At 35.2% G+C, this 25,830-nt stretch overlaps 1 protein-coding gene across 5 annotated transcripts in view; it reads right to left on the minus strand.

Moving 5' to 3' along the window:
* ADGRV1 (adhesion G protein-coupled receptor V1) overlaps window positions 1–25,830 on the minus strand; it is a 238,932-nt gene that overhangs the window by 94,950 nt on the left and 118,152 nt on the right. For 3 of the 5 annotated variants that reach the window (XM_087927064.1, XM_087927062.1, XM_087927063.1), the window contains 9 exons: window positions 24,705–24,822; window positions 23,484–23,655; window positions 22,523–22,768; window positions 17,118–17,525; window positions 16,436–16,620; window positions 15,830–16,076; window positions 12,739–12,878; window positions 11,789–11,949; window positions 10,615–10,715 (listed from right to left, as the gene is read on the minus strand). In XM_087927064.1, coding sequence (XP_087783190.1) covers window positions 10,615–10,715; window positions 11,789–11,949; window positions 12,739–12,878; window positions 15,830–16,076; window positions 16,436–16,620; window positions 17,118–17,525; window positions 22,523–22,768; window positions 23,484–23,655; window positions 24,705–24,822 — 1,778 coding nt within the window. Of the gene's footprint in view, window positions 1–10,614; window positions 10,716–11,788; window positions 11,950–12,498; window positions 12,592–12,738; window positions 12,879–15,829; window positions 16,077–16,435; window positions 16,621–17,117; window positions 17,526–22,522; window positions 22,769–23,483; window positions 23,656–24,704; window positions 24,823–25,830 lie in introns of those variants that run through there. The other 2 variants (XM_087927065.1, XM_087927066.1) reach the window with 2 other exon arrangements.

A 25,830-nucleotide genomic window follows, 5' to 3' on the forward strand; every position in this document is an offset into this window, starting at 1 on the left:
CTTTAAAAACCGATACAACACTTTATGCCAACAGATAAAGGCAGAATGCATCAATTATCACTACAAGCAAGAGGAAAATCTTCTACACACAAAATCCACCCATGCCTTCTATAACTTTGTAAACACCAAACTTAAAGACTCAAAAACCGTCCCACCCCTAAAAGGTCCTAATGAGAAAGACTATAGCGATGAAGCCATTAAGGCAAACCTCTTCAACACGTTCTTCAGTTCAGTTTTTGTAAACAGTAATGGCTCATGCCCCACATTTCCTAATCGTACAACAACTCACTGCAACAATCTACAAATTGACTTTACTAAAGATAACATAGAAAATGTACTATGCCACCTAAAAACATCCTTATCTATTGGCCTCGATGGCTTATGTGCATTTTTCTTAAAAAAGCTCTCCACTACCATAGCAGAACTCCTAAGCATAATATATGATATATCATTCAGAACCAGCTCCTTACCAAATCTATGGTCTTTAGCAACAGTCATCCCGATTTTCAAAAAAGGTGATCTCTGCCTGGTTGAAAACTACAGACCAATCTCATTGTGTTGTGTCATGTGCAAAGTTATGAAATCAATTATTAATAAATGCATTACCTTCCACCTAGAGTCAAACAACTTACTCTCCAATAAACAATTTGGTTTCAGAAAAAATTGTCCTGCAATTTGCAACTTCTACACTGCAAAAACATATGGACTACACTACTTGACCAAGGTAAAGAAATAAATGTAATTTACATTGACTTCTGCAAAGCCTTTGACTCAGTGGTACATGACAAACTACTAATAAAATTAAATTCTTATGGCATTTCTGGATCCCTTCACACGTGGATTACTGCCTTCCTATCAAACAAGCAACAAATACTAAAAATAGGAAATGCCGTATCAGACTTTGCACCAGTTATCAGCGGTGTCCCCCAAGGGCGCGTTCTAGCGTCCCACAATCTTTACACTCTATATAAATGACCTTGGTGATCACCTTATTAGCAACTGATTAGCAACTCTTCGCTGATGACGTAAAACTATTCAACACCACCATGCTACCATCCTTCAAAAAGACCTTGATTATGTGTCTGAATGGTCTAACAGTTGGCAACTCCAAATCTCCACCAACCCATGCTCTGTCCTACACATTGGTTAAAAAAAAATCTATATACCAAATACAAGCTATGCAGATATGGCCTTGTAGATGACCATCACTCTGTCAAGGACCTTGGAGTTCTCATATCGAATGACCTAAGTGCCAAAGCTCACTGCAACAGTATTACCAAAAAGGCTTTAAGAGTTGTAAATTTAATTTTATGAAGTTTCTCCTCTGGTAATACTGATTTGCAAACTAGGGTATTAAAAACCTTTACTACAACAATACTTGAATTCAGCTCTGCTGCCTGGAATCTTAACTGTATATCAGGCATAAATACAATTGAGCGAGTCCAACAGTATTTTACCAGAAGAGCACTACATTCCTCTGTTCGCAACAGAATACCCTACACCACCTGACTTGAGATTCTAGGCATAGACAACCTTGAACTACGCTGGCTAAGATTGGACTTAAGCATAGTACATAAAATCATATGTTATAACATCTTACCAGTTAATGAATATTTCAGCTTTAACCACAACAGCACAAGAGCACACAACAGATATAAATTTAATGTAAACCACCCCAAACTTGACTGCAGGAAGTATGATTTCAGTAACAGAGTGGTCAATGTCTGAAACTCACTACCTGATTCTGTTGTCACCTACTCAAACCCCCACTTCTTTACCCTCAAACTAACCCCTATTGACTTCACCCTATTCCTAATAGGTCTGTAAGGGGCATGCATAAGCGCACAATTGTGCCTACCATCCCTGTCCTATTGTCCCCAATTATTAGTTCCTATTTCTTATATTTAAACTTATGTTTATTCTTATTTCTAGTGCATTGTAAACTTTTGACAAAATAAATAAATAAAAATAATTCATTTTTAGATGGAGCCAAATTTCAGTATAGAAACTACTAGATTAACGGTTGTTAGAATTTTTCTTTCTCTTTTTAGAGACAGTGCCGGAGGGGGAGGAGGAAGAGGAAGGAAGGAAGGAAGGAAGGAAGGAAGGAAGGAAGGAAGGAAGGAAGGAAGGAAGGAAGGAAGGAAGGAAGGAAGGAAGGAAGGAAGGAAGGACAAGCAAATCGTTTAAATTTATATTTATGCATATGATTTTATAAAAAGTTCATAGTTTTTAACAATTCTTGGAAGAAAACAATGAAGCCAAGACATTTCTGTCTTGACTTGCAACAATATATGGCAACAATATATGGTATGACAGTTTAGAATTGATATCTACATAGAAAAGTCTTTTGGGTGTACCCAAACCTTTGGACACATTCAAATAACTGTCAAACCCAGTCCATAATTCTGAGATATTCATTGAAAGATTAATACATGATTTATTCCAGTGCCTTCAGTGGTACAATGCTGAATAAAACTTTCTAATAAGAGACATATGGTTTTCCCACTTACAAAACAATGTTTTATTCACACTAATTACAATGGGAATATTTTTACTCATTAGGAGTCATTACTTCCAGTCCCAAAATTCCAGTAAAAGTAAGGAACATTCACTATAATGGTCTGGCTTACTTATTTTATAGCCAATGACTAATAGAACTTCCTGATATTTTTTAAAGTAGAAAATAAATTAATTAAATACAATTATAAATACACAATAATACAATTTGGATAGTAACATGTAGCATATTTTAAAATATACTCAAAGAAAAAATACTTCTCAAGAAAAACAAAGAATATAGTGGAATTCTGTCAGCCTAAGAATGATCTAGGAAATTTACATAATAATTACAAAAGGCCAATAAATCAGAGAAACAAATGAACTTTCACAATTAGAATGTTAAATATTTAAAAACATAATGAGAACATGAAATTACAGCATTTGTGTTAGCTGGATCAGATGTTTCTGAACATTTAAGAAAACCAGAAATAGGCAGAGTATATGGAAAAATACAAGATTGCAACCTTCTCATAGTAATACTATAATGATGGTTTTAACTAATATGAGCCCATTAAATTATGCCTCATTTAATGAGTGCTTAAACAATATCATTAAGAGTGCACTAATTGGACCTATTTACAACAAGAAAACACATGTAACAGACTAACTTCATTTCCGGCAATATAAATTACTCAATGCTGCTTTATTTGTATTTGTTATTAATTCTTCTTTTATTTCCTAAAAAAATTAGAATAATAATAAATAAATAAGGAGATATAATGAGCAAATCAGAACCTTCCGGGAACTGCAACCCAACTTTTAATGGATTTTCCCCTCCTTAATTCTAAAATATTGGTGTTCAATTTTAATTACATCAGGTAAGAATGTACAATTATGTTTGTACGTGCAGTGACTTAGAACACTTAGTTTAGGCAGGATCCAAACAATTCACAGTAATTATCACCCTGAGAATATTAGCTGTATACTTTCATGATGAACACTGTCATCCACAGAGGAAGACAAGGAAGAAACCATGTTAGGCATCAAGCTAAAATTCTATAACAGTTAATTTATTATGAAAACCAATAATTTATTTCAAAAGAATAGAACAGAACAGACTTGGAAGGAAGCTTGGAGATCTTCTAGTCCAACCCACTACTCGGGCAAGAAACCCCACCCCATTTCAGACAAATGGTTGTCCAATCTCTTCTTTAAAAATTCCAGTGTTGGAGAATTCACAACTTCTGGAGACAATTTGTTCCGCTGGTTAATTGTTCTAACTGTCAGGAAATTTCTTCTTGGTTCTAGATTGCTTCTCTCCTTGATTAGTTTCCACCCACTGCTTCTTGACCTGCCTTCAGGGGCTTTGGAGAATAGCTTGATTCCCTCTTCTTTGTGGCAACCCCTGAGATACTGGAACACTGCTATCATGTCACCTCTAGTCCTTCTTTTCATTAAACTAGACATACCAAATTCCAGCAGCCGTTCTTTATGTTTTAGCCTCCAGGTCCCTAATCATTATAAATAATGAAGTGTTGTAAGGATATCCTTAACCTCAGTATATCCATATTCATTTCATTTTTTTTAGCAATACTACAGAAGTAGTTTGCCACTGGTTTTATTATTTTGGAAGCTTTTTCAACTTCCCACTCTGGATTATAGCCTCAGAATTGCTAGTGACTCCCCTTCTCAAAACCCTAACTACGACCAATCCTATTTAGGTTTTTTTTTTTTTTTAATCAGTAGGTGCTGAGGCTTTATTAAGTACAAGTAATTCTTGTTTACTGACTGCAGAGAGAGGGAGGGAGGGAGGGAGGAAGAGAGAGAGAGAGAGAGAGACTGCACTTTTTCATTTTTACCTCCTTGGAGGCAAATGCTACAAGCTACATTTCTCTTATAGTAGCAACAAATAGGATGAATTGGAAAACAATCAAATCATAAAAAGTTCTGGAGTACATGCTATTTGCTCCTATTTAGTTGGAACTGGATATCAAGTGAATGTAAAGATTGATCCAGTAACCACTTTCTAAATCAGAGTTCCACAATCTTTCTGGCTTTGCGGACCAGCGGGTGGTGTGGGGAGGGAGAGAGGATTGTTACACGCAAGCAGTGGGCAAGTGGACATCACATGACCTAATTCAGGCCTAAATATATATTTATCACTGCTCCAATGGTAAGAACTGAAAACATCACTTATATGGTGGCATATACAGTTATTTAAAAAAAATGAAAAGAAGCACATATTTTTGGTAGAGGTGACATTTAAAAAATAAAACCAAAAGGACTGTTTTCAAAGGCCATCTTTATAAAATGATTTACAGTTAAGACGAAGTAACCAAAGTTTAAGAAACTATAGGTACATATAGGTATATACATGTACATACATCCATACATACCCCCATACACATTTCTACATGAGACTTTAAAAAAAAACCCTTATTAGATCAGGCCAAAACCTGACTTCACCTAGCATTTTATTTTTCGCAGTATCCAGCAACTGTCTCTGGATAGCTTATAAGCAGGAGTTGAAATCTATCCCTCACCTACTGTTATTTCCTGAAATTGATACTCAAAGGTCTGCTATGCCCTATCTAGAAGCAGCACTGAGTCTCTGAGGGTGAAACCTTTTTATAGACCTGTATTAAATGTATTTAATACCTCTTTAAAATCATGTTAGTTAGAGGCCATCAGCATGAATTATACAGGTTAATTAACTTAAGGTTAATCGCACCAAACTTGACTGCAGAAAATACGACTTCAGCAACAGAGTGGTCAATGTCTGGAATACTCTCCCTGACTCTGTAGTTTCTTCCCAAACCCCAAAAACTTTAACCTTAGACTGTCTATTATTGACCTCACCCCTTTCCTTAGAGGTCTGTAGGGGGCCTGCATAAGCGCACCAATCGTGCCTACCATCCCTGTCCTATTGTTTTTTTCTTTTTCTTTTTAAGTATCTGTCTCATGTATTCAAAACTGTATATATTCTTATACCTGTATCTTGTAAGCGATTGACAATTAAATAAATACTAATACTAAATACTAATTATGTGCTATAAGAGGAAGTGCGATTGACAATTAAATAAATACTAATACTAAATACTAATTATGTGCTATAAGAGGAAGTGCTTTCTTCTGTCCATTGTGAATCAGCCTCACTGTCTGGCACCAAGTCCAGTATTTTAAGGAAAATTTCTTCCTGTCCACTTTCTTCAGAATATATGTGATTTACAATGTGGTCAGGAATCCACTGCCTTTCTTCAAGTTAGAGTTCCAAATATTGTAGCCTTGAGTTCCCCTGGTCACATCATTTGGGTAGTCCTTTATTGCTCTTTTGCACCTTTATTGCACCTGTTTCAAATATGGCACTAAGAATGGCTCTTTAGCTGTAGACATGCCATTGATTTAAATAACAGCCTTGCTGTAATGCCAACTTTGTTTTCAATTCCCTCCTGAATAATCCACAGAGTGGAATTTTCCTTTCTCACAGCTGCCACACACTGAGTCAACATCTTCTCTGATGATGCCAATGTGTTTTTTGGTTTTTTTTAATTACTAACAGACAATTATGCCAACATCACTAAATAAGACAAATGGGATAGGGGGAGAGTTAATGTGTATTGTTTTATACTTTCTTAAATGGATGGAATTTACCTGAGTATTCATTACCCAGTTTAAGGAGATTTCTCTGGAGCACAATCACCTTTGGATTTTATCACCCAGAATAATACTTCAGTATCGTCTGCAAACTTGGCCAAATATTTAGCACAGGACCCAGTTACAGTTCATTGTTTCTGGTTAAGCAACTTTAAAAAAAACATTGGTGGCTGAAGCACCATTAATGCAAAACACAAGTTACTAATAATTTCAGTCACCATAGTTCATGTAACCAAAAATATAATATAAAATATAAATAAAAATGTTTAAGCTGCCTTAATGTTTTCAGTCATTTTCTTTTCACTGAATACTATATTAAGAAAATAAGAATTACTTTTGCTCACGACATATGTCTATGTTTGATATTTTGACAACAGGAATAATTCTGTTAAGCAAGAAGAATAAAAACTGATCATTTGAAATTAATTGTATCGGATTTCTAATTTTATCACTGAAATTTGATTTCCTGCACACAGTCTTTATTAATTAGGCTTCAAAAATCTATCAATTTTGTGTGTATGTGTGTGTGTGTGTGTGTGTGTGTGTGTGTGTATAAAACTAAATGTGCGCACATATTGCTAACTCATTGCTTCTGATCTATTACTGTATGACATTTGCATAGAAAGAGTTGACCTCTTATTTTTTGCTGATTAAAATATTAAATGGTTCTAACCAATAGAGTTTATAGATTATAGTTATGTGTTAGTTGCTTTAAAGGATTGGCTGTAATCAGTAAAAATTATAGACAGTGGCATCTGAATTTACTATGCAGAATAACAACTTGAAGGAATTATAGGAAAACATGGTATTCTGCATGCTTGATCTCCAAAGATGTCTGACTTCATGTAACTATGGACAGATGGATTGGATCCAAATTTAGTCATATTTAGGGCAGACACACTGATGTCAGTGAAACCTTTGTTACACATGACTGAATTAAGTACTACTGATTTCATAGTTGATTGAGTAAGCTGTCTGGGAATGAATAAGTCTGAACTGCATTACCCACTGGGTGCAATTTTTATTCAGTGGCTAAATTATACAGGTAGTCCTCGATTTACAAACAAAGTTGGGATCAGAATTTCCTTTGTATGTCATTGTAGGTATAAATCAAGTAATGATGTGAGCTTCAATTTTACAGTCATTTTTACCGCAGTTGTAAGTTGCATCACTATGGTTGTAAGTCAAGTCATGCGGTTATAAGTACAAATCCAGCTCAATGATTTTTTTTTTACTAGAAACTGGCAAAACCATCAGAAACTGTCATCACATGACCATGGGATGCTGCAACCAGTCATAAATGTGAGCTGCTGCAAAGTGTTCAAATTGCAATCACATGACTATGGCACATAGGTGACAGTTGTATGACCAAATTAAGCTGCAACTGATTTTTTTTGGAAGCCACTGTTAACAGCTGTAAGTTGTAAGTCAAAGTTGTAAGACTACCTGTAAATTGTGCACACTATATCTGAAACTTATATAGAACATAGAATTATAAGGCTGGAAGGCACTTTAGAGGTCTTCTAGTCCAACCCCCACCACCTCAAAACAAGAGATCTTATACCATCCCAGTCAACTGGTTGTCCAGTCAATTTTGAAACCTCCAGTACAGAAAATTCTAACAGCAACAGAAATTTTGAGGAAGAGTATATTGCTATTACATATAAAACAACCCCCTTTCCATTACCTTTGCAAGTTTTGTTGTTGTTTTTTCAGTTTATTATGATAAAAATTAATCAAAGATAAAAAAGAGATCTACAATCAAGCAGTGAGACAGTACTGGCCATTCAAAACTTTGAAAAACAATGAAATCAATCTGCAGTAGTATAGTTTTCCACTGAAAATTATCTACACTTCTCATTATCATATTTAGAATTTTTTTTCATCAAAATGTTATCTCTTATAAATTGCAATAAGTTTCAATGGAAATACCATGAATTCTTCTAATTACATTAAATGAAGTAATAGAATAACAATATATAGATGAAGTTTTAAGGAACAGTTGTTAGAATTTATGGTAATGAGTATGCAACAGTGTTCTAGCAACCAGTTCTGAGTGCACATATTAAAACTGAGGACATAAAATATGGGAAAGAGCCAAGGTAAGCACTTCTGTTGAAGGGACAAAGTGCCCCTTTGAAAAAGGCAAAACAAAACAAAACAAAAAAAACTCACAGCAGAAAATTCTTCACAGCAGTTAAGTTCAGGATGTTTACATTTCATACTCTTTCCCAGTAGGATAGAAAGATGTATTAAAAAATTGGCTGAAAATAAGGTGTTATGTAAATGCCACATAATATCCTGTTGTAACAAAATGTTCGGACCTTTCAACATTCAATAAGTGCTTTCCTTATTTATTTCTTTATTGTATCTTTGCATTCTGTGTAATAATTACTTAATAAACCCAGGTTACTATAAGCAGCGAATGAGACTTTGGACTCCCCTTTTCCCTCTTCCCATTAAAATGCCAACTTTCATTGAGAACATTTGCTGAGAGTTGGAAATCTTAATATTGTACAGATCAAAAAAAATAGTATGGTATTTTACCAAAAACCTAGAAGCAATAAAACAATAATGGGATCGACTCCCCCAAAGTCTCAACATTCACACATCTCTGTGCCAGCTTCAGGTTTGAAAAACAGTTAGATAAATTCAAGAAAATATCTAAATATAGAGATCTCATTGTAGTTTTTGAAAAATAAACATAGAAAAAGACAGATAATGCAAACATCCCTCCATTCTCATGTCTACCATGTCACACGATGTCTGCCTTTTGAGGTAATCCAAACAAGAAACCCAAACCTTGAAAACTATATTGTATAAGTTACAGTAACAGAAAATATGCCCCCTTTATTTTCCAGAGAACTAGAGAGGGTCAGTTCTTGGCTGTTTTCTCTACCCCATCCTTCCATTAGATTTAGATTTCTCTTCTCAGGCTCTTGTTTAGGTTGTGTTTCTTCCTCCTGTCTCTTAAGTTTATTCTTACAAACCAATACATCTGGTAACCAACTGGGCAATAGAAATGTTAAACATTTATATTCCGTTAGGTTTTCTAACAGTTTCTGATACCATCATTTAATTAAACTGTCTAAACATTATTGACATACCTTGCCCGTTATTTTTAGCTGTTTTTTCAGTTTTTAATGTTTTAAATAATAATAGTTGTTGTTATTTGCATATTATTTTCTTAATTCTGTTGCATGCTGCCCAGAATAATTTGTTTTGTGAAATAGGTAGCTGCAGAAATGTGAAGAATAAATAAATAGAAAATCCAACATAAAACAGATTTTGTGTGTGTATGTGTGTGAACAAACAAACTCAGGGAGGTGTATTGAATTATTTTGCATTATTTTCTTGTTTCTTCCATGCCCCTTATAGAAAGGCATGTTTACAAGTGGCATGCTTTTGCACTGGTATCAGCTCCAAAACTGTAAACAAATGGACCATTATGGTAAAAATACTAAATAAGCAGAGCTGTTTATTTCAGATGATATTCATATAATGTTAATAACTCAAAATTAGAAAATGAAGTTGATGAGCTTACTAAGCTATTATAAACCATCTTCTCTTAAGTATGCAAGCTTGAAGAAGCATAGAGAAGACACAAAAATCTATCCACATTAGAATTCAAATAAAGGAGAATTTACAATCTATGGGATAATTAGCCTTTGTTCATCCACAATCAAATTAATAGGCACAAAAACCTTATAGTCCTAAGCTGATGTTTTGGACAATTTAACCAACTTACTTAGTCTTAAGGAACAATTAAGCCCTTGAAAAGTAGCATTCCATCTATTGCCTCAATCAAACATTTCACTAGGAAAATAGAGTTCTAATATACCAGGGGAAAGGTTGCACTGCCATCTGCTGGTTTTGATAGCTAATATCTATGAAACCTACCTAAATAAGGAAATGATTGTACTGAGCCTGAAGAATTTCAGAAATTGTATTTTAAATAGCACTTTTGACACTAGACAGAAATGTTTGGTAGTATGCTCAAAGGTATACAGCACATGCACCAACTGCTCATTCTTCTTCTGATTAGAAAGATATTGTTCCTGTGGTTTTCTCCTTGCTTTTTCCATGTGAATATCACTGAGTTTGGGCACAATGTTAGAAAATGTTCCTGTTTTAAACATTGGGAAATGTGACTCCAACAAACAATTGCATTTACCTCTGGAAACTGATCTAGGGCAAATTCATTTTTGAAATGTGTAGGTGAGAGGTTTTCTATTTACATAAGGAATTTCTGTATATAGATAATTAACCAGTAGAGTGGCTTTCCTCCAGAAGCTGTGGTTGCTCCATCACTGAAGGTTTTTGAGAAGTGATTGAAGAGCCATTTGTCTAGAATGGCACAGTCTCCTGCTTAAGCAGGGGATTGGAATAGATGAAATTGGGTATAAACAAGTACATGTGGCTGTAGAAAGCTTTACATTAAATTAAACATGTTCCTACCTGAGTACCCAAGCAGGCAACCATCATATGAGTCAGGAGTTTAGCAGCAAACATTGATGTTCTGGTACATAAGAAATATGAAAATATAGCCAAGATGAAGCCTGTTTTAACCAAACAACAGTAGAATTCAATTACTCAATCAGCCAAATGAGTCAGTTCATTTCACAAATTGCAGTTCAATTTATGCACAGCAAGACAAGATTTTGTCCAAATGGTAACAACCTGAGGTCATGATGTACTAGAAGGCCATAATGCCACAAAGCAATGTCACAGCACAAGCATAAAAGAGGCAGAGTTTAAGTTGAAAAACTGTGATGTTAATCATTGCTGCCCCCACTTGGAGTTATGTGGATATTTATGTTCTTAACTTCTCCTGTTTTAAAGTACTTTTATTGCACTCAAATATACCTTGTAGAAAATTTCTCTTCTGGAATTCATAACCTGTATGACTATATATTGAAGTAACTATATAATCACAGAAGTGTTTAATTTAATAAGCTATTCAGCTACTTCTGGAAGGACAGTGGTATAATAACTAAACAAATTCCAAGTTTTTAATGAATTTCAATCACTTTAATACTATTGTCCTTCTAGAATATATTACATTTATCAAATATAATTATCTTAGACAAACATCTAAATATTAAATATCGTAACTAAAGTATGTGTGAATCTGTCCTAAGTATATAGAAATAAAATCAGAAATTTGAGCAGTAATCTTTGGGCAAAGGTTATCCATTTTTTAGCTACTTAGATAGAAGTGAATTCTAATTAGCTGAAATAAGATATATCAACTGAGACTTCCTTGGCTAATACCCTAAGTAAGCATAAAATCTTGTATTTGCAGTTTTCTTTTAATAAAGATAAGATCTTCTTTGAGGATATTATCATTAAATACAATTTATTTTGGTGAAGTTTCAAATAATCACACAATTATTTTGAAAGATCCAAGGAAGGATTGGAATTGTAGGAGTCCATTCTCTTATCATCTTTTAAAAGCAAAAAGAATTTGTAGTAAAAAAATGAAAGTCAGCATCTTCACTGTGCATGTCTGAAATAGCGCTCAAAACTTTCCTAATATTCCTTACTGACATAGTGATTTTCTGAAAGAACTTCCAATATTATCTTTTTAAATCAGTACATAAATCAATAACAATACTGTTACATAACTGACCAGAAATACTGATGAAACCAGAAGAAAAGAAAGCTTCATTGTAAGAAGAGAAGCTCTCTGTCTGTGCACTAGCTGCATAAACTGACATGTGTGAACAAGAACATTCCACGTAATTGGAGGAATCATCCATCAGCTTACAGAATTGAGCATTAGACAGCCAACTACAGAGGGAACAAATATTGGCAGTTAATTTGTTATTTCCTAATGTCACAAAATGTGAACAAACATTATAAGAATTGTGTTGGTCTATAACAGAACCAAAATGCTTTTGTAAATCAGAATAAGTTACTTGTTTTGCGGAATTTATTAGCTAGAATACATGATTGGCCACAAGGAACCTAAACTCAAGACAAAATTTAGAATTTAACCAGATAGATGCCAAACTTTATGGGAAAATGTAGTTTTGTGAGGTGTAGGAGACTTCTGAGAAGCCTAAAACAGATTTTCTCAGTAGGTTATCAACCAATGCCCCACAGGTTAACCCAAACATATAGAATTTAATTGGATCAATATGTCAAATCTTGATCAGGATTTACAAAGTATATAAATCACTATATACAGGAACCATTACATGTCTAGATGTATGTTTTCAGACCAAAGCAAAAACTTGATTGTGTTTTATTAATGAAACTCCATCTTTCTCTAAATCTATATACTCACCATGTAGAAGGCGGTTGTTCAACATTTGGAACACATAAAGAGGAAGACATTATATATTCTAATAAACTTGTATCACCCTGTCAGCACCTCCATATTTTCTTGGAACTCTGACAATTGTATGAGTCCAGGAAAAGGCTCAGCTTCTTTAAAGAAGTACCAACAGATGCAGTGAGTACACTCACACCCTCTATGAAGCTACCCACTTTCACTTTAAATCCACACAGCAGCACATAACTAATAGATGTATGTGTTCGTGTGATAGACACACACACAAAGAATTAGAAATGTACCTTTCAGCAATCTGATTCCAAACAAGACACAAAGACTTATGAGGAATTATATGACTGTCTGTTGAATAAATCCGGTAGATGACCTCATTATTATCTTTTAGCTGAACTGGACTCTGTCTCTTCAAGCTCATCGAAAAAACCTGAAATAGGAAAGATAGACATCTTTTGCTTTTAAAACATTCCTGATTTTTATTTTATACTTGTTTCTTATTTTGCACTAAATATTCAAATATATCTTATTCCAAGCAGACCCTCAGTAACTCCTGAAAAGATACCAATTCTCTAATAGGTATCAGTTTGAAATACTTCCCCCTTATCCTTCCTAAGATACAGTGACTATAACTTCATCATGCAAAGATTTGCTCTTCTGAAGAGATATCATTTAGCCTTGTATTTGCCTTCTAAAAAAGAGGCCCAAATTCCATTGCAGACAACATGACAAGAGGATTTGAATCCATATCTTATGGATGCCACAGTACAGAACCAGTTGTCCTTAATATTAACTTGTTTTAAGAATGCGATCTTCAGAATCTTAAGAGATATATAAATTAAGCAAATGTTAAACCATATAATTTAAACAATTTATTTATTTAATAATTTACTGGGTAGCTTACCACTTCTTTTTATTATTAAGATTAAAAACCTAGAAATAAAAAAAAAAACAAGAAAAATTCTTCCAACAATAAAAAGAATTCACGCTATATGGACAGTCAATATTCCATCTAGTCTATAAGAGCTGTTTAATGCTCTTTGAAATTAACAGAGATGTAACAGTCCTGTGAAGAGGTTATTCCAAAATGAGGAGGGACATTACTGAGATGATTTGAGAATGAGATCCCTGAAGATGGCATTTTCTTAACGTACCTTCCTCTCCCTGATCTTACTAGATAAGGTGATTCCCCTTACAGCAGGCAGCTCCTGAGGCCTTAAGTTACATATGGTTTTTGAAAAGTGTCAGCCAGCACCACAAATTACATTTGGAAACTGACAGTTTAGTTTAGTTTATTGTCATTGCACCTCATACAACAAAATTAAATACCATCTTCAGTGTACATTATGACTGAAAATAAACAATACACATCCTTCATATTCTATACATTGAATTGAAAATCCCTGGTATTGCATTAATATTGCACTATACAATAGAATTCAATAGAATTACTGCCTGGGGATAGAAACTGTTTTGCAGCCTATTTGTCCTTGTTTTTATTATCCTGTATCATCTGCCAGATGGTAATAGTTCAAAAAAAGGGTGCCCAGGGTGAGATGGATCTTTGAGAATGTTTTGAACTTTCTTAAGGCAGCAGGAGCTATAAAGCTCTTCCAAAGAGGGGAGAGGGCAACCAATGATCTTCTGGGCAATGACATTAACCCTCTGGAGTGCTGTCCTATCTGCCACTTTGCAATTGGCAAACCATAAAGAGGTGCAATAAATTAAGATACTCTCTGTGGTGCAGCGGTAGAAGGTCACCAGCAGTTTTTCATTCAATTGTTGTTTTCTGAGAAGTCTCAGGTAATATAATCTCTGTTGGGCCCTTTTGACCAGTGCTGCAATGTGAGTACCCCAGGTCAGGTCCTCTTGTATGGTAACACCCAGAAACTTAAAACTGGTTACTTGCTCCACTCGGTCTCCATTGATAAGCAAGGGCTGGATGTCTGATCTGTTCCTTCTATAGTCCACTGTAAGCTTCTTGGTCTTATTGGTGTTGAGAACCAAGTTATTGTCTCCACACCACAAAAGCAACTGGTCCACCTCATCTCAGTAGGCAGACTCATCCTCCCAGGAGATGGCTCCCACCACTGTTGTGTCCCACATAGCCAACAAAGCTGTAGCCATGAAGATGTTACATAACCAAACTTTGATATGTCCATGATAATCCAAGCTGCCTCATGTTTAATCAGATGCAGCTTCCAAAGAGTTTTCAATGGTAGCCTCATGTATAAAAACTGTTGATGGCATCCTTTTACATTCATATAAGTTTTTGTTGCTACAGTTATATACATACATCTCTACGTGGATTTTCCTTGAAGTAAACAGCAGCTCTGAATAAACATGCATAAAATATGAGTATCAAAATAATTCTGTTAAGGCTGGGTAGCACTTTGAATTCCAAGGAAGGAATGTGTTTCAAGATATTGGTGACATCCATATGCCATTTGTCAGAAACACCTTAAACCAAATGTGTCTTTTCTTAGGCTAGCATGACAGCTGTAGAGATCAGCTATGCAAATCCAGAAAACACAGATGTTTTAAGGTATTCCTGACAGGTGCATTCCGATGAGTGTTCTGAATCATGTATTTTCTTTTGAATTTGCAGCACTGCATCATCCTAAATTGTACAAATCAATTGATTTTTTCCAGTAAAATATTTTAAGATAGTCAATAGATCTTCATCTATAAGTCTCATTAAAAATCCACACCATCAGTCAGACTTGCTCATGGAGCTCAAAATCAGATTCTAGCATTTCCTCAATAGTAGTTTTCATCTTATCTTACATAAGGTTCATAAATGTGTCTCTAACAGAGCAGCTTGGGTTATAAAATCTGATAGCTAGGTCAGTAGAAAGAAATGACTCCCTAATCATTTGTGTAACGGATGTACAGATTCCTGCAGTAGATTGTCTTGCTACACTAAGACAGGCCCAGAATGCTATCACAGGCAATGAGACAATGAAAAGCCATTATACAAATAATGAGAATCAATGTATAGCAGGAGAAACCAGGATATTCTACACAAATCACATTTGTTTGCCAACTGTAAGCAAATATTCCTACTACTTTCTATGTCCAAATCATGTAGCTGATGTTGTGAACTATGAGAAACCATTAAAGCTAGAAAATGGAAGTCTGCTAATAATATGGTTGACTCAGATGAAATTACATTAAAATATGTTTAAATCCAATATGTCCTAAATGAAACAAAAGCAATCACAAAAATGAAACAAAAACAATGTCTTATAAGAGTAGTAAAATTAAAAAATTGAGTACTTGGATGTAAGATGATTGGGCAAACTACATACGGAACTTTGATATTTCTAATGGAAACAAAACTCACAGGATATTAGTCTAATAGATAGTTTAACAGATTACCTTATTTTTTAGGGCAATTCCTCTACCATCTGCTGTAAACCATTGCTGGCTACTATATTCAGTGACTTGAATGAACCTACAGGTTGCATCGTTAGAATGGGATGAAGCAGAAACTTCTAACAAATGGTCAGGAACTCTAATGAAATCCCCATCTTTTCCATCAAATCTATGCCCATTGATTTGTTGTGGATACCAGTGATGTGATGAGATTACAATATAAGGGCAATGGTCAAGGAAAGTTTTACCTCTGTTAAAAAAGAACAGTAACAACAAGCTAAGTAATTAGAAAATTATTATCTGCATTGAAAAATGTGCAGTAGATGCTCATGCCTGTTCATAGTTGTATTGGCTCATCAGCAATAAAATGAATAATATAGCAAATATTAACTCATTAGTAATGTATTCAGATTTTAGTTCAACTCTTGTGTGAAATTAAAAAAAATGTAATCCTGATCTTGAGTGCTAAAGGATTCACTTCATAGGATATGAGACATCTCAAACTATTTGCTTACTTTCATACCAAGATACATACACAGACCTGCAAATAATCTTTAACATTTACCTCACTTTAACATGTGCTCAGTACATATGTAGAAAATGCCATACCTTTCACCTTGTGACCCACACTTTTCACCAACAGGAAGAGAAAAAGCAAATTTCTCTGTAATATCTACAAGGAAGCTATAGCCTCGAGTATCCTTGCGTTTGGGATTAGCTAGTGCACAGAGGATTTCATACAAAAGATTTCTGTTTCGATCAGTGAGAGCCTGTATTTCTCCTTCAGATATTACCTTGAGAAGGAAATATTTTTAAAAATGTTCAGTGGCTTGATTTTCTTATGCTGGGATAATTGATGAATTAAGCATTTGAAACATAAAAACATCCTTAATAAACATTGAGAGTAAGTGCCATTGATTTCAATGGAGCTCTTCTCTTGCATAATAGCTATATCTAAAACTTTATGGAGGACTAATCTTGAATACATAGTGAAGATAGTTTATGTCATGATCAATGTATTGGAATTTAACACTGACATTGTATATCATCCACTCATTCCACTTCAGTTCAGTTAAACATTTGGATGAGTAACATTCATCTAAGTGAACAAATACTGCTTATGGATCCTATGTACAATAATACACACAAATTTATATTTTTAGAAACAAAGCAATCATTGGGTCAAAGCTTTTACTATTCTGGCTTCATCTCTCAGAGAAAAAAATAAGATTAAGATTTCCCAATTCTAAGAAATCTTTAATTATTGCAGAAGGGAGAACTAGATACAGACCTTATCTATGATATACATCACAGCAGCAAGTTGCTCTTCTGTATTTTCTGTGACTATTTTGATATTTAGATGCTGGAGGATTGTGTTCAAAATAATATCATCAAGTGGCTGAAACAGCTGATCGGTCAAACTCCAGATTGCTTGGGAGTTTGAATCAGAGACGATGGTGATGTTGGCAATACCATAGATGCTATCAATTCTGGCACCATCTGTAGGATTGAACAGAGTAACTTGGAAGCGTTTAGGAAATAAATTCAGATATCCATTCTTTGGGTTCAGTATTATACTCAGTAGAACATTTTTCTGTCCAGGTTCAAAAGATAATGTTCCTTCAGATGCAATAAAATCTTGTCCAGAGATGGCAGGAGATATGACTACGCGACCAAAAGGTTCAGGTCTCAACAGCTCCTGAAAGTAAGGAAATCAATGTCTAGGTAAGAAATTATGTTTCAAACCACTAACATTTCTAAAGACTTCAGTAACTAATAGAAACTCTGTAACACTGTGTTCTAGAATCCCATATACTTAGTTCAGATGTATTTTGGCAAAAAGTGTGTATCATCAAGTGAGAGAATTTTCAAAACTTTAAATTGTCCACTATCATTGGTAAAATGATTGAGGAACCAGGTAACCCTCTGCTTTCATTAACAGAACAGTATTAATTTGAAGGAGAAGTCTTCCAAAAGTAAAGTGAACTGCTTTAGCCATCACTTTGGGCAGGCAAAAGATGAAGACTGAAACTGAGACCTAGATGATATGTTTGTAGTTTTTAAATTATTTGTCCTTCAGTAGGCAAAAGAAGCCTGGAACCATATTTTATAAACCTATAAAATAAAATACGTTACATAGTAATTATTAGTTACATAGTCAACACACACACACACACACACACGCACGCGCGCACACACACATATATACACACACATATCAGAGGTGGTATTCAGCAGGTTCTGACCAGTTCTGGAGAACCGGTAGCGAAAATTTTGAGTAGTTCGAAAAACCAGCAAATACCACCTCTGACTGGAGATTTTATAGTATCCTTCCCCTGCCACGCCCACCAAGCCATGCCCACAGAACCGGTAGTAAAAAAATTTGAATCCCACCATTGAGATTTTGTGTGTGTGTGTGTGTGTGTGTGTGTGTGTGTGTGTGTGTGTTATTCAGCTTTGTTCGGGTATTTTCCCACGTCATTGTAGTTGTGCTTTTAAAGTTGTAGCAACGTTTCACCAGAATCTCATCTGCCATCATCAGGCTTCTGTATTGTGTTCAAACAAAGCTGAATAACATACATGTAAGTACCCGCGAAAACTTAAGAAAACAAATATATATATATTTTCTGGGGTTTTCGCGGGTATTTGTATGTGGATCTTTGGTTATTCAGGTTTTCTCTCACATAAAATTGGAAGTATCTAGGCGACGTTTCGATGAAGTCTCAGTCATCATCTTCAGGCTTGTGTCTTTGGCTTTGTGCTTCTCGGAGTAATCAGGAGGGATTTGAAGCGGGTAGTGATGCAGCTGCGATACGGCTTCTGGTCCGTGGTCGTGTCTCATCATCTGTGTGGGTGTGAGTCTGCTTTCTACGTGGAAGTGTGGTGGTATCATCTTGTGTGGCCCTCGTGGGTGTGGGTCTGGTGTCATTCTTCATCTTAGGTACTCGTTTGCTAATGAGGGTGGGTTTCCAAATGGCTGGTAGGTGGGAGGTATCATCTCGTTTATTCATGCTGTGTGGGCGTTTTTCTATCTCTATGGCTTCTCTGTTTATTCTGTTGTTGAAGTGTTTGGTTTTGGCAATAGTTCTGGTATTTTTAAAGTCAATCTCATGTCCTGTGGTTTTGAGCTGCTGGACCAGGGAAGAGGTCGGTTCTTCTTTTTTGATTGAATTCTTGTGTTCTTCAATGCGTGCACTAATTCTTCTGTTGGTTTGTCCGATGTATGTGGTGAGACAGGCGGTGCATGGGATTTCGTATACTCCTTGGTTTTCTAACACGATTCTGTCTTTAGGGTTTCTTAGGATGGTGGATATTTTTCTGTTTGTGCAGAATGCTGTCTTAATGTTGTGTTTTTGGAGGATCTTGCTGATTTTGTCTGTAGTGCCTTTTATATATGGGAGGAGGGCTTTGCCATTCTCTTGTTCTCTGTCTGGGATTTTGGTTGGGGTTTGTTTTTGGATTAGGTGGGTAATCTTCTTTCTTTGGAATCCATTGGCTGTTAGTACGTTAGTGAGAGTGTGTAGTTCGGTTTTTAGGTGTTGTTCGTCAGCTAAGCATTTTGTTCTGGAGATGAGTGTCTCGGCTACGGAATTGATCTGTCCTGGGTGGTGGTGTGAGAGTGCATGTAGATAGCAGCTTGTACGTGTTTTCTTCTGGTAGATGGTGTGTCCTAGGGTAGTGTCCCACTACCCGCATCAAACCCCTCCAACCCATACATGAAGCGAACTGATGCCCAACATGAACATGTCGCACGACCACAAATGTGAAGCCAAACAACAGGATCATAGCTCACCAGCTAAAATTCCCCAGCAACCAAGACTAGCCTGAGCACAGCCAAGCCCCCACCTGAACAGAACACACCCCCAGCCAATCAGAAAACAGCCAACCCCCCAACCAATCAGATCACAGCCAGGCTGCCAACCAATGAGAACACATCCCCACTCAATCAGAACACAGCTAAGCCCCCGCCCAGTCAAGTCGCACCCCCACTGGCAGTTAAAAGGAAAAAGCAGCTGTAAGCTCACATTACTCCGAGAAGCACAAAGCCGAAGACACAAGCCTGAAGATGATGAATGAGATTTTGTCGAAATGTCACCAAAATACTTCCAATTTTATGCGGGAGAAAACCCAAATAACCAAAGATCCACATACAAATACCCACGAAAACCTCAAAATATATATGTATGTATGTATGTATGTATGCATGCATGCATGTATATATAGTCTAAAGCAGGGGTATCAAACTCATGGCCCGGATGCATCACATGCTGGCCATGCCCACCCCCAATTAAGTGAAGGGAAAAAAACATTGTGATACATGACATGACGTGTCATTGCAAGTTTGACACCCCTGGTCTAAAGCCTTAATAAAGATTCCAAGCCACAGTATTTATCTTTTTGTTCAGTTATTTCCCCTGTGGGAAACCATGGAAGATGTGACAATATATCTCCAAAGAGGAATCCAGAAAGAGCACACTTGCCATAGAATTGCCCCTACGGTTATGCAGTGTTTTGCATTTGCTTGTGAAGAAGTAAATGCGGGAGCGTTAATAAAATTTATTTCTGCAATTTATTAAAATGGCAACTCTTTCAATTCTTGACAAAAGAAACACAAGAGCATTGAAAGTATATGGCCTGATCATTATGTCAAGTGTCCACTCTGGCTCTATTGATGGGTATATGAAATACAGATAAGATTGAAGAAAACCCCAAAGATTAATAACTAATGTTATCTAAGACCCACAAAGATCTGAGAGTTAAGATCAGACTGAAGGAGAAAATCTAACACTTAGAGAACCAATCGTGATAGCAAAATGAAAAGGCCTCACAATGATAATGATGGAAGATAACATACCAAAATATTAGTGCAACACATAGAAAGATGTAGGGAGAGATATCTTGCTGAATGGGTACCTTACCGATTCAACTGATTCAACTGATTATCTACTAATTATCCTTGATTTTGTAAGTATAAAAAGATTTAGAATAACACAGGAATGCTTAAAAGAAATGAATCCCCAAAAATGCCTATGTAATATAATATTTCTGTCCATTCTATTGTTTGCAAGTTTGGGTATTATCACATTTTCATATTTTATTTGAATCCAGATTTAATTCTTTCTCAGTACTACAATAATTCTTAGAAATATTAGTGTATTAAAAATAAACCACTAAAAACTGTACTAGCTTGTCAGTCTTTAATCCATATCCCAGGTTTCAGTTAAACAACACCACTGTTGGTAGTAAAGCAATTACTATTAATCTGCCTTCCATTGAGGACCTGTATACTGCATGAGTCAAAAAGAGGGCTGTGAAAATATTTACAGACATAAACTGTTTCAATTCCTACCCTCAAAACAATGCTATAGAGCACTGCACATCAGAACAACTAGACACAAGGCATTTTTTTCCCGAACGCCATCACTCTGCTAAACAAATAATTTCCTCAACACTGTCCAACTATTTACAAAGTCTGAGTTACTATTACTATTAATCTTCTCATCACTCCTTATCACCCATCCCCTCCCACTTTTGACTGTATGACTATAACTTTGTCGCTTGCATCCTTACGATTTATATTGACTGTTTCCTAGTATGATTTGATTGCTTATTGTACCCTATGACTATTAGTAACCTTATGATTCTTGACTCTTGATGAATGTACACTGAGAGCATTTGCACCAAGACAAATTCCTTGTTGTTCAATCACACTTGGCTAATAAAAAATTCTATTCTGTTCTAACCTCGTCCTTGGCAGAAAAAAAATATTTTTTCTCCTGGTTATTTTAAATTAGACACCATCTCTTCTATCTGGGTGGTGGAACTGGCAAAAGTAAAAAGCAGTTAATTCACAAAGGCCCAAGGATGAGTTCAATGGTCAATGGTAGAGTAACTTCAATTAAAGTAAGAAAGGAAAACTATAGGTTTCTAACAAACTCTAATTCTGTTCTACATTGTCACCTGGAGAATCCATCATAGAAATCCAAAATGAATTCGCTATCATAAATGGCTGCACAAAACCATTATATGGTTTTTGCAATCTAAATAACCCAATTCAGAAAGAGGGAGTTGACCCACAGTGACAAATGTCCACAGTGTAACTCAGAAGAATAATCTTTCACTTATTATGAACAAAATAATCTTGCAGTTATTTCATTCACCCCAATGCATAATTATGTTTCAATTTTTGTTGTTCCTTCATAGAACATCCTCAGCCATCAAATGACTATTTCATAGCCATTTAAATTAGTAACTTTGCTGGAAGAGTTTGAAACCACTTCTCCTAAATCCAAATCAACTATATGTGCCCCAAGTTTTCAAAGGATTGCCATTGTTAGGTAAAATCTACAGCTTATTGTTTTCCAATGGAATTTATGGAATTTCAAATGGGCACTATTTTTCCCTTTGAATAAAAGAGGTAAACTAGAGAGAAAAAGTTATCAGGCTATTACAAACCACTATTTTAGCTTCCAACTATTCAACAAAGAATAAATACGAAAATACTTTTTATGAGAGTTTTTTAGAGAAGAAATAAGGGCATCACCAAATATATGTGAAAAATCAGAAGTCTGGTAATTTAATTTTATTAAAAGGCTTTAGTTATTGTGAGCTGCTGCAGCTCATTTTATCAGTTGACATCTGATGATATCAGATGACATCCAGATATATTGCAAGATATACTCGTGCCCAGCTTACCTGAGTTGCGTAGTCGACTGAGATAGCAAATGCTGTGTCAGAATCTCTCATCACTTGGAGTTTAATTGAAGTGGTTTTCATATGGGCCACAGCCAGACGAGACCCCACAGCAAAGTAGATGAGATCCTTCTGCACAGAATCACTCTCTGGAACTGTAATGTGTGCAAATCTGGCACTCTCGTTTAAAGCTGCTCCTTTCCCCACATCATAGAGTTCCACAAAAAAACATATCTCAGATTCAGCAACCTGATAATCAAAATGAACAATCAAATGACTGCACATTTTCCAATCAAAGGGCATATTTAATATTTTAAAAAATTTATCCCTAGTGTAATTTTGCTATATTTTGTGCAGTGAGCTTTCCAGATCATAGGACTATATGTTTGGCCTTATAAAAACAAGAGTTACTTGGAATCTGGATAGAAATCCTGCTGTCATTCATGTAATTTGTTTGTGAATCATTAAAATCATTCTGGGAAAGTACACATGTATAAATGAGCTCTTCAGTGGAAAAACTTGTATTAATTTTATGTTTTTTCAATCTTGTTTCAAGGACAATTGATAACTCTCCTTTTTTTTCTAAATACATAGAAAAATTCTCTTCAGGATTTGTGAATTTATTTATTTTTTTAAAAAAAATATAATGGAAGTCCTTCACATGCAGTCTACAGTTAGCTCTAAAGATTATTGAACTTTGGAATATAAATGCTACTTAAAAAGAAACAAGCATCAGTGCAATGTCTAAAATCCTACAATTTTCCAATTTTCTACACAGAACCTCATTAGTGGACAGATTCCCACTGCTGTAATCTCACATAAATCACAAAAGAGAATATCCAATAGCCCAGAACTATGATAATGCAAATGGAATATTCTCCAGCTTCTCATCATTTGACCACATTCTAGTATATGTTATGGGAGAGAAGTTAGGAGAGGTGACTAATTCATTATAAATACTCACATTATCAGGCTGGATTTCAATAGAAACCATACATTGTATTTGGCCAGCCTTACAAGTGGTAACCCCTGTGACAGCTATCAGTTCATTTGCCAGATTGGTGCCATTACTCTGCAGGACAACTGAGGTTTGATTAAAAGTCACACGCCAAGATACTTTCACATCTTCAAAAACCCTATTAACAAAACAAACCAAAATAACTGCATAGATGCAGGCAGCTATTGGAAAAGTTTTTACCCTCACATCTGTTTTGTTCTTTTGCTTATCACAGCACAATTGTGTATTTTTAAAAAATAAACAAAGTTTATCCTATTATTTCCATTGCTAAGTCATAAAGTGCAACCACATCATTTAACAATGGCAATCCCTACAATCCAGCTTGCTATCATTAACTGCATCCCATAGTCATTAGGCAAAGCAACTTCTTGCAACTTCCACAACCTGTTAATCGGGAAGCCAGCAGGAAGCTGTAAGTCCCAGGCCAGCAAGTAGGTAAATTGGATACTGATAGGTGGAGACTGCAAGGGGATGAGATGATGCTTGCAAGTGCATGAGAAGCATAGCATTGGCTAGAAAGGGTGAGTGAACACACACATAGCTCACACATAAAATGTTATGGTAGATAGAAACAGTAACTTTAAAAGCGACAGTCCATTTCTTTAATATAAGGATCTCAATCTCAAATCTTGTTTAGAAAATGCTGTTCAAATCAAATTTTTCATAATATGAATGAATTTTTCACATATGAATGTAGTGGGATGTCTTTGATTTTACCAATTGTATTACATTATATTGGTAAAATCAAAGACTACTATATCATTATATTATTTGACCAGCACTTAAAATATGAGATAAAAAGTTATTAATGAGATGAATCAAGTTCCATCTGAATCTACACTTTTGGCCAAATTATACTTTCCTGAAGAAAGGGCCAAAGATTAAATATGTGCACATTGCAGATCAGTTAATTTTACATGTTGACGATTATGTGTATGAATTAGAGTAAATTTATTTTTCTCATTTTTGTTCAGTTTTGGTATACTGATTAACATATTCTACATTTATGAGACAATTATCTCAGTTTGCAGTAATTTACTGGAACTTCTAAAAGGCTTCATATTAAGATCCTGTCACAATATATCCTGCTTACAATTATAATCCTTGACTTGACACAATGCATTATAATAAATGAAGATAACACTTTTTATCATCTGTTGCTTGTACCTGTTTGGCTGTCGGGTGACAAAAAGTTCTAGTTTCCTCTTTTCTGAATCTTCATCAAGCATAAGACCATGTTGAGTTTCTTCACTGAATCCTAGAATTCCATTCTGAAGATCATTTCCTAAATGGGAAATAGATCATTCCAAAATATCAAGAAGCAAATAAATTATTACATTGTAGAATTCATTAAAAATATTTTTTTCAAAATGAGATAATTACACAATATCACATGGAATGAGGAGCTATTACAATATAAGTGGAAGAACTGTATTTTATATAAAATAATGGGGTATTTAATACTGCCATAATTAAAACATTTAAGAATACTTGTGAGTTTTAAGATACAATAGGTTGGAATATTGTTGATACAATAATCACAACACAGATATAATGGCATTTGTTTACTGAATCACCACATTTTAAAGCAACTGGGTATCTTCATGACATAGAATATTAATATGATAAGGCACTAGGGAAAATGACAGGGCTTTTTTACCAATTTTTGGAAAGATATCACTAAGAAAGGTTAAGTCTTCCTTCAGTTGTGCCTGACTCTTGCTCAGACACATGCTATTTTTCTAGCAACAAATTGGAATGCTCTTCTACTGTCTACTTTCTATTTTAACAAGATCTATATGGCTCACAAATTATTGGCTTAGGTTGTTATGATGATAACAAAAATAGTTACCATCAGAATATTTTCCTGGGTAAGGAGGGATGATCAGAATGGTGCAAGTAGCATTGAGGAATAACAGTTCAAGTCCTGCCACTTTTCCACTCATGTTTTGAATCCCACATATGCCACAAAGATGTGGAGTTTGCACTGTGATGCTTCTTTCATTATTTTGACATATATATGAGAACCTGCAGATGCTGCTGACAGTAACTGATTCATAAAGATTTATCTAAGTCTCTGCTTAATTTCTTACTTTAAAAAACATGATTTTTGATAGAAAGCCTGCATTCTTGATCTTAAAATGCTAGTTAATTCTTGGAAATTACACCCATCTATTAAACAAAAGTAACTGATATCTAGAAAGAGCATCCTGTTCTTACCAGTCCAGAGGTGGGCTTCAGCAACCATTTCTCTTTCCGGTTTCTGGGTGAGCATGGCCATGGTGCGTGTGGC

The sequence above is a fragment of the Pseudonaja textilis genome, chromosome 2 (genome assembly GCF_049901715.1).
Source record: "Pseudonaja textilis isolate UNSWEBS1 chromosome 2, rPseTex1.2, whole genome shotgun sequence".
Lineage (NCBI taxonomy): Eukaryota > Metazoa > Chordata > Lepidosauria > Squamata > Elapidae > Pseudonaja > Pseudonaja textilis.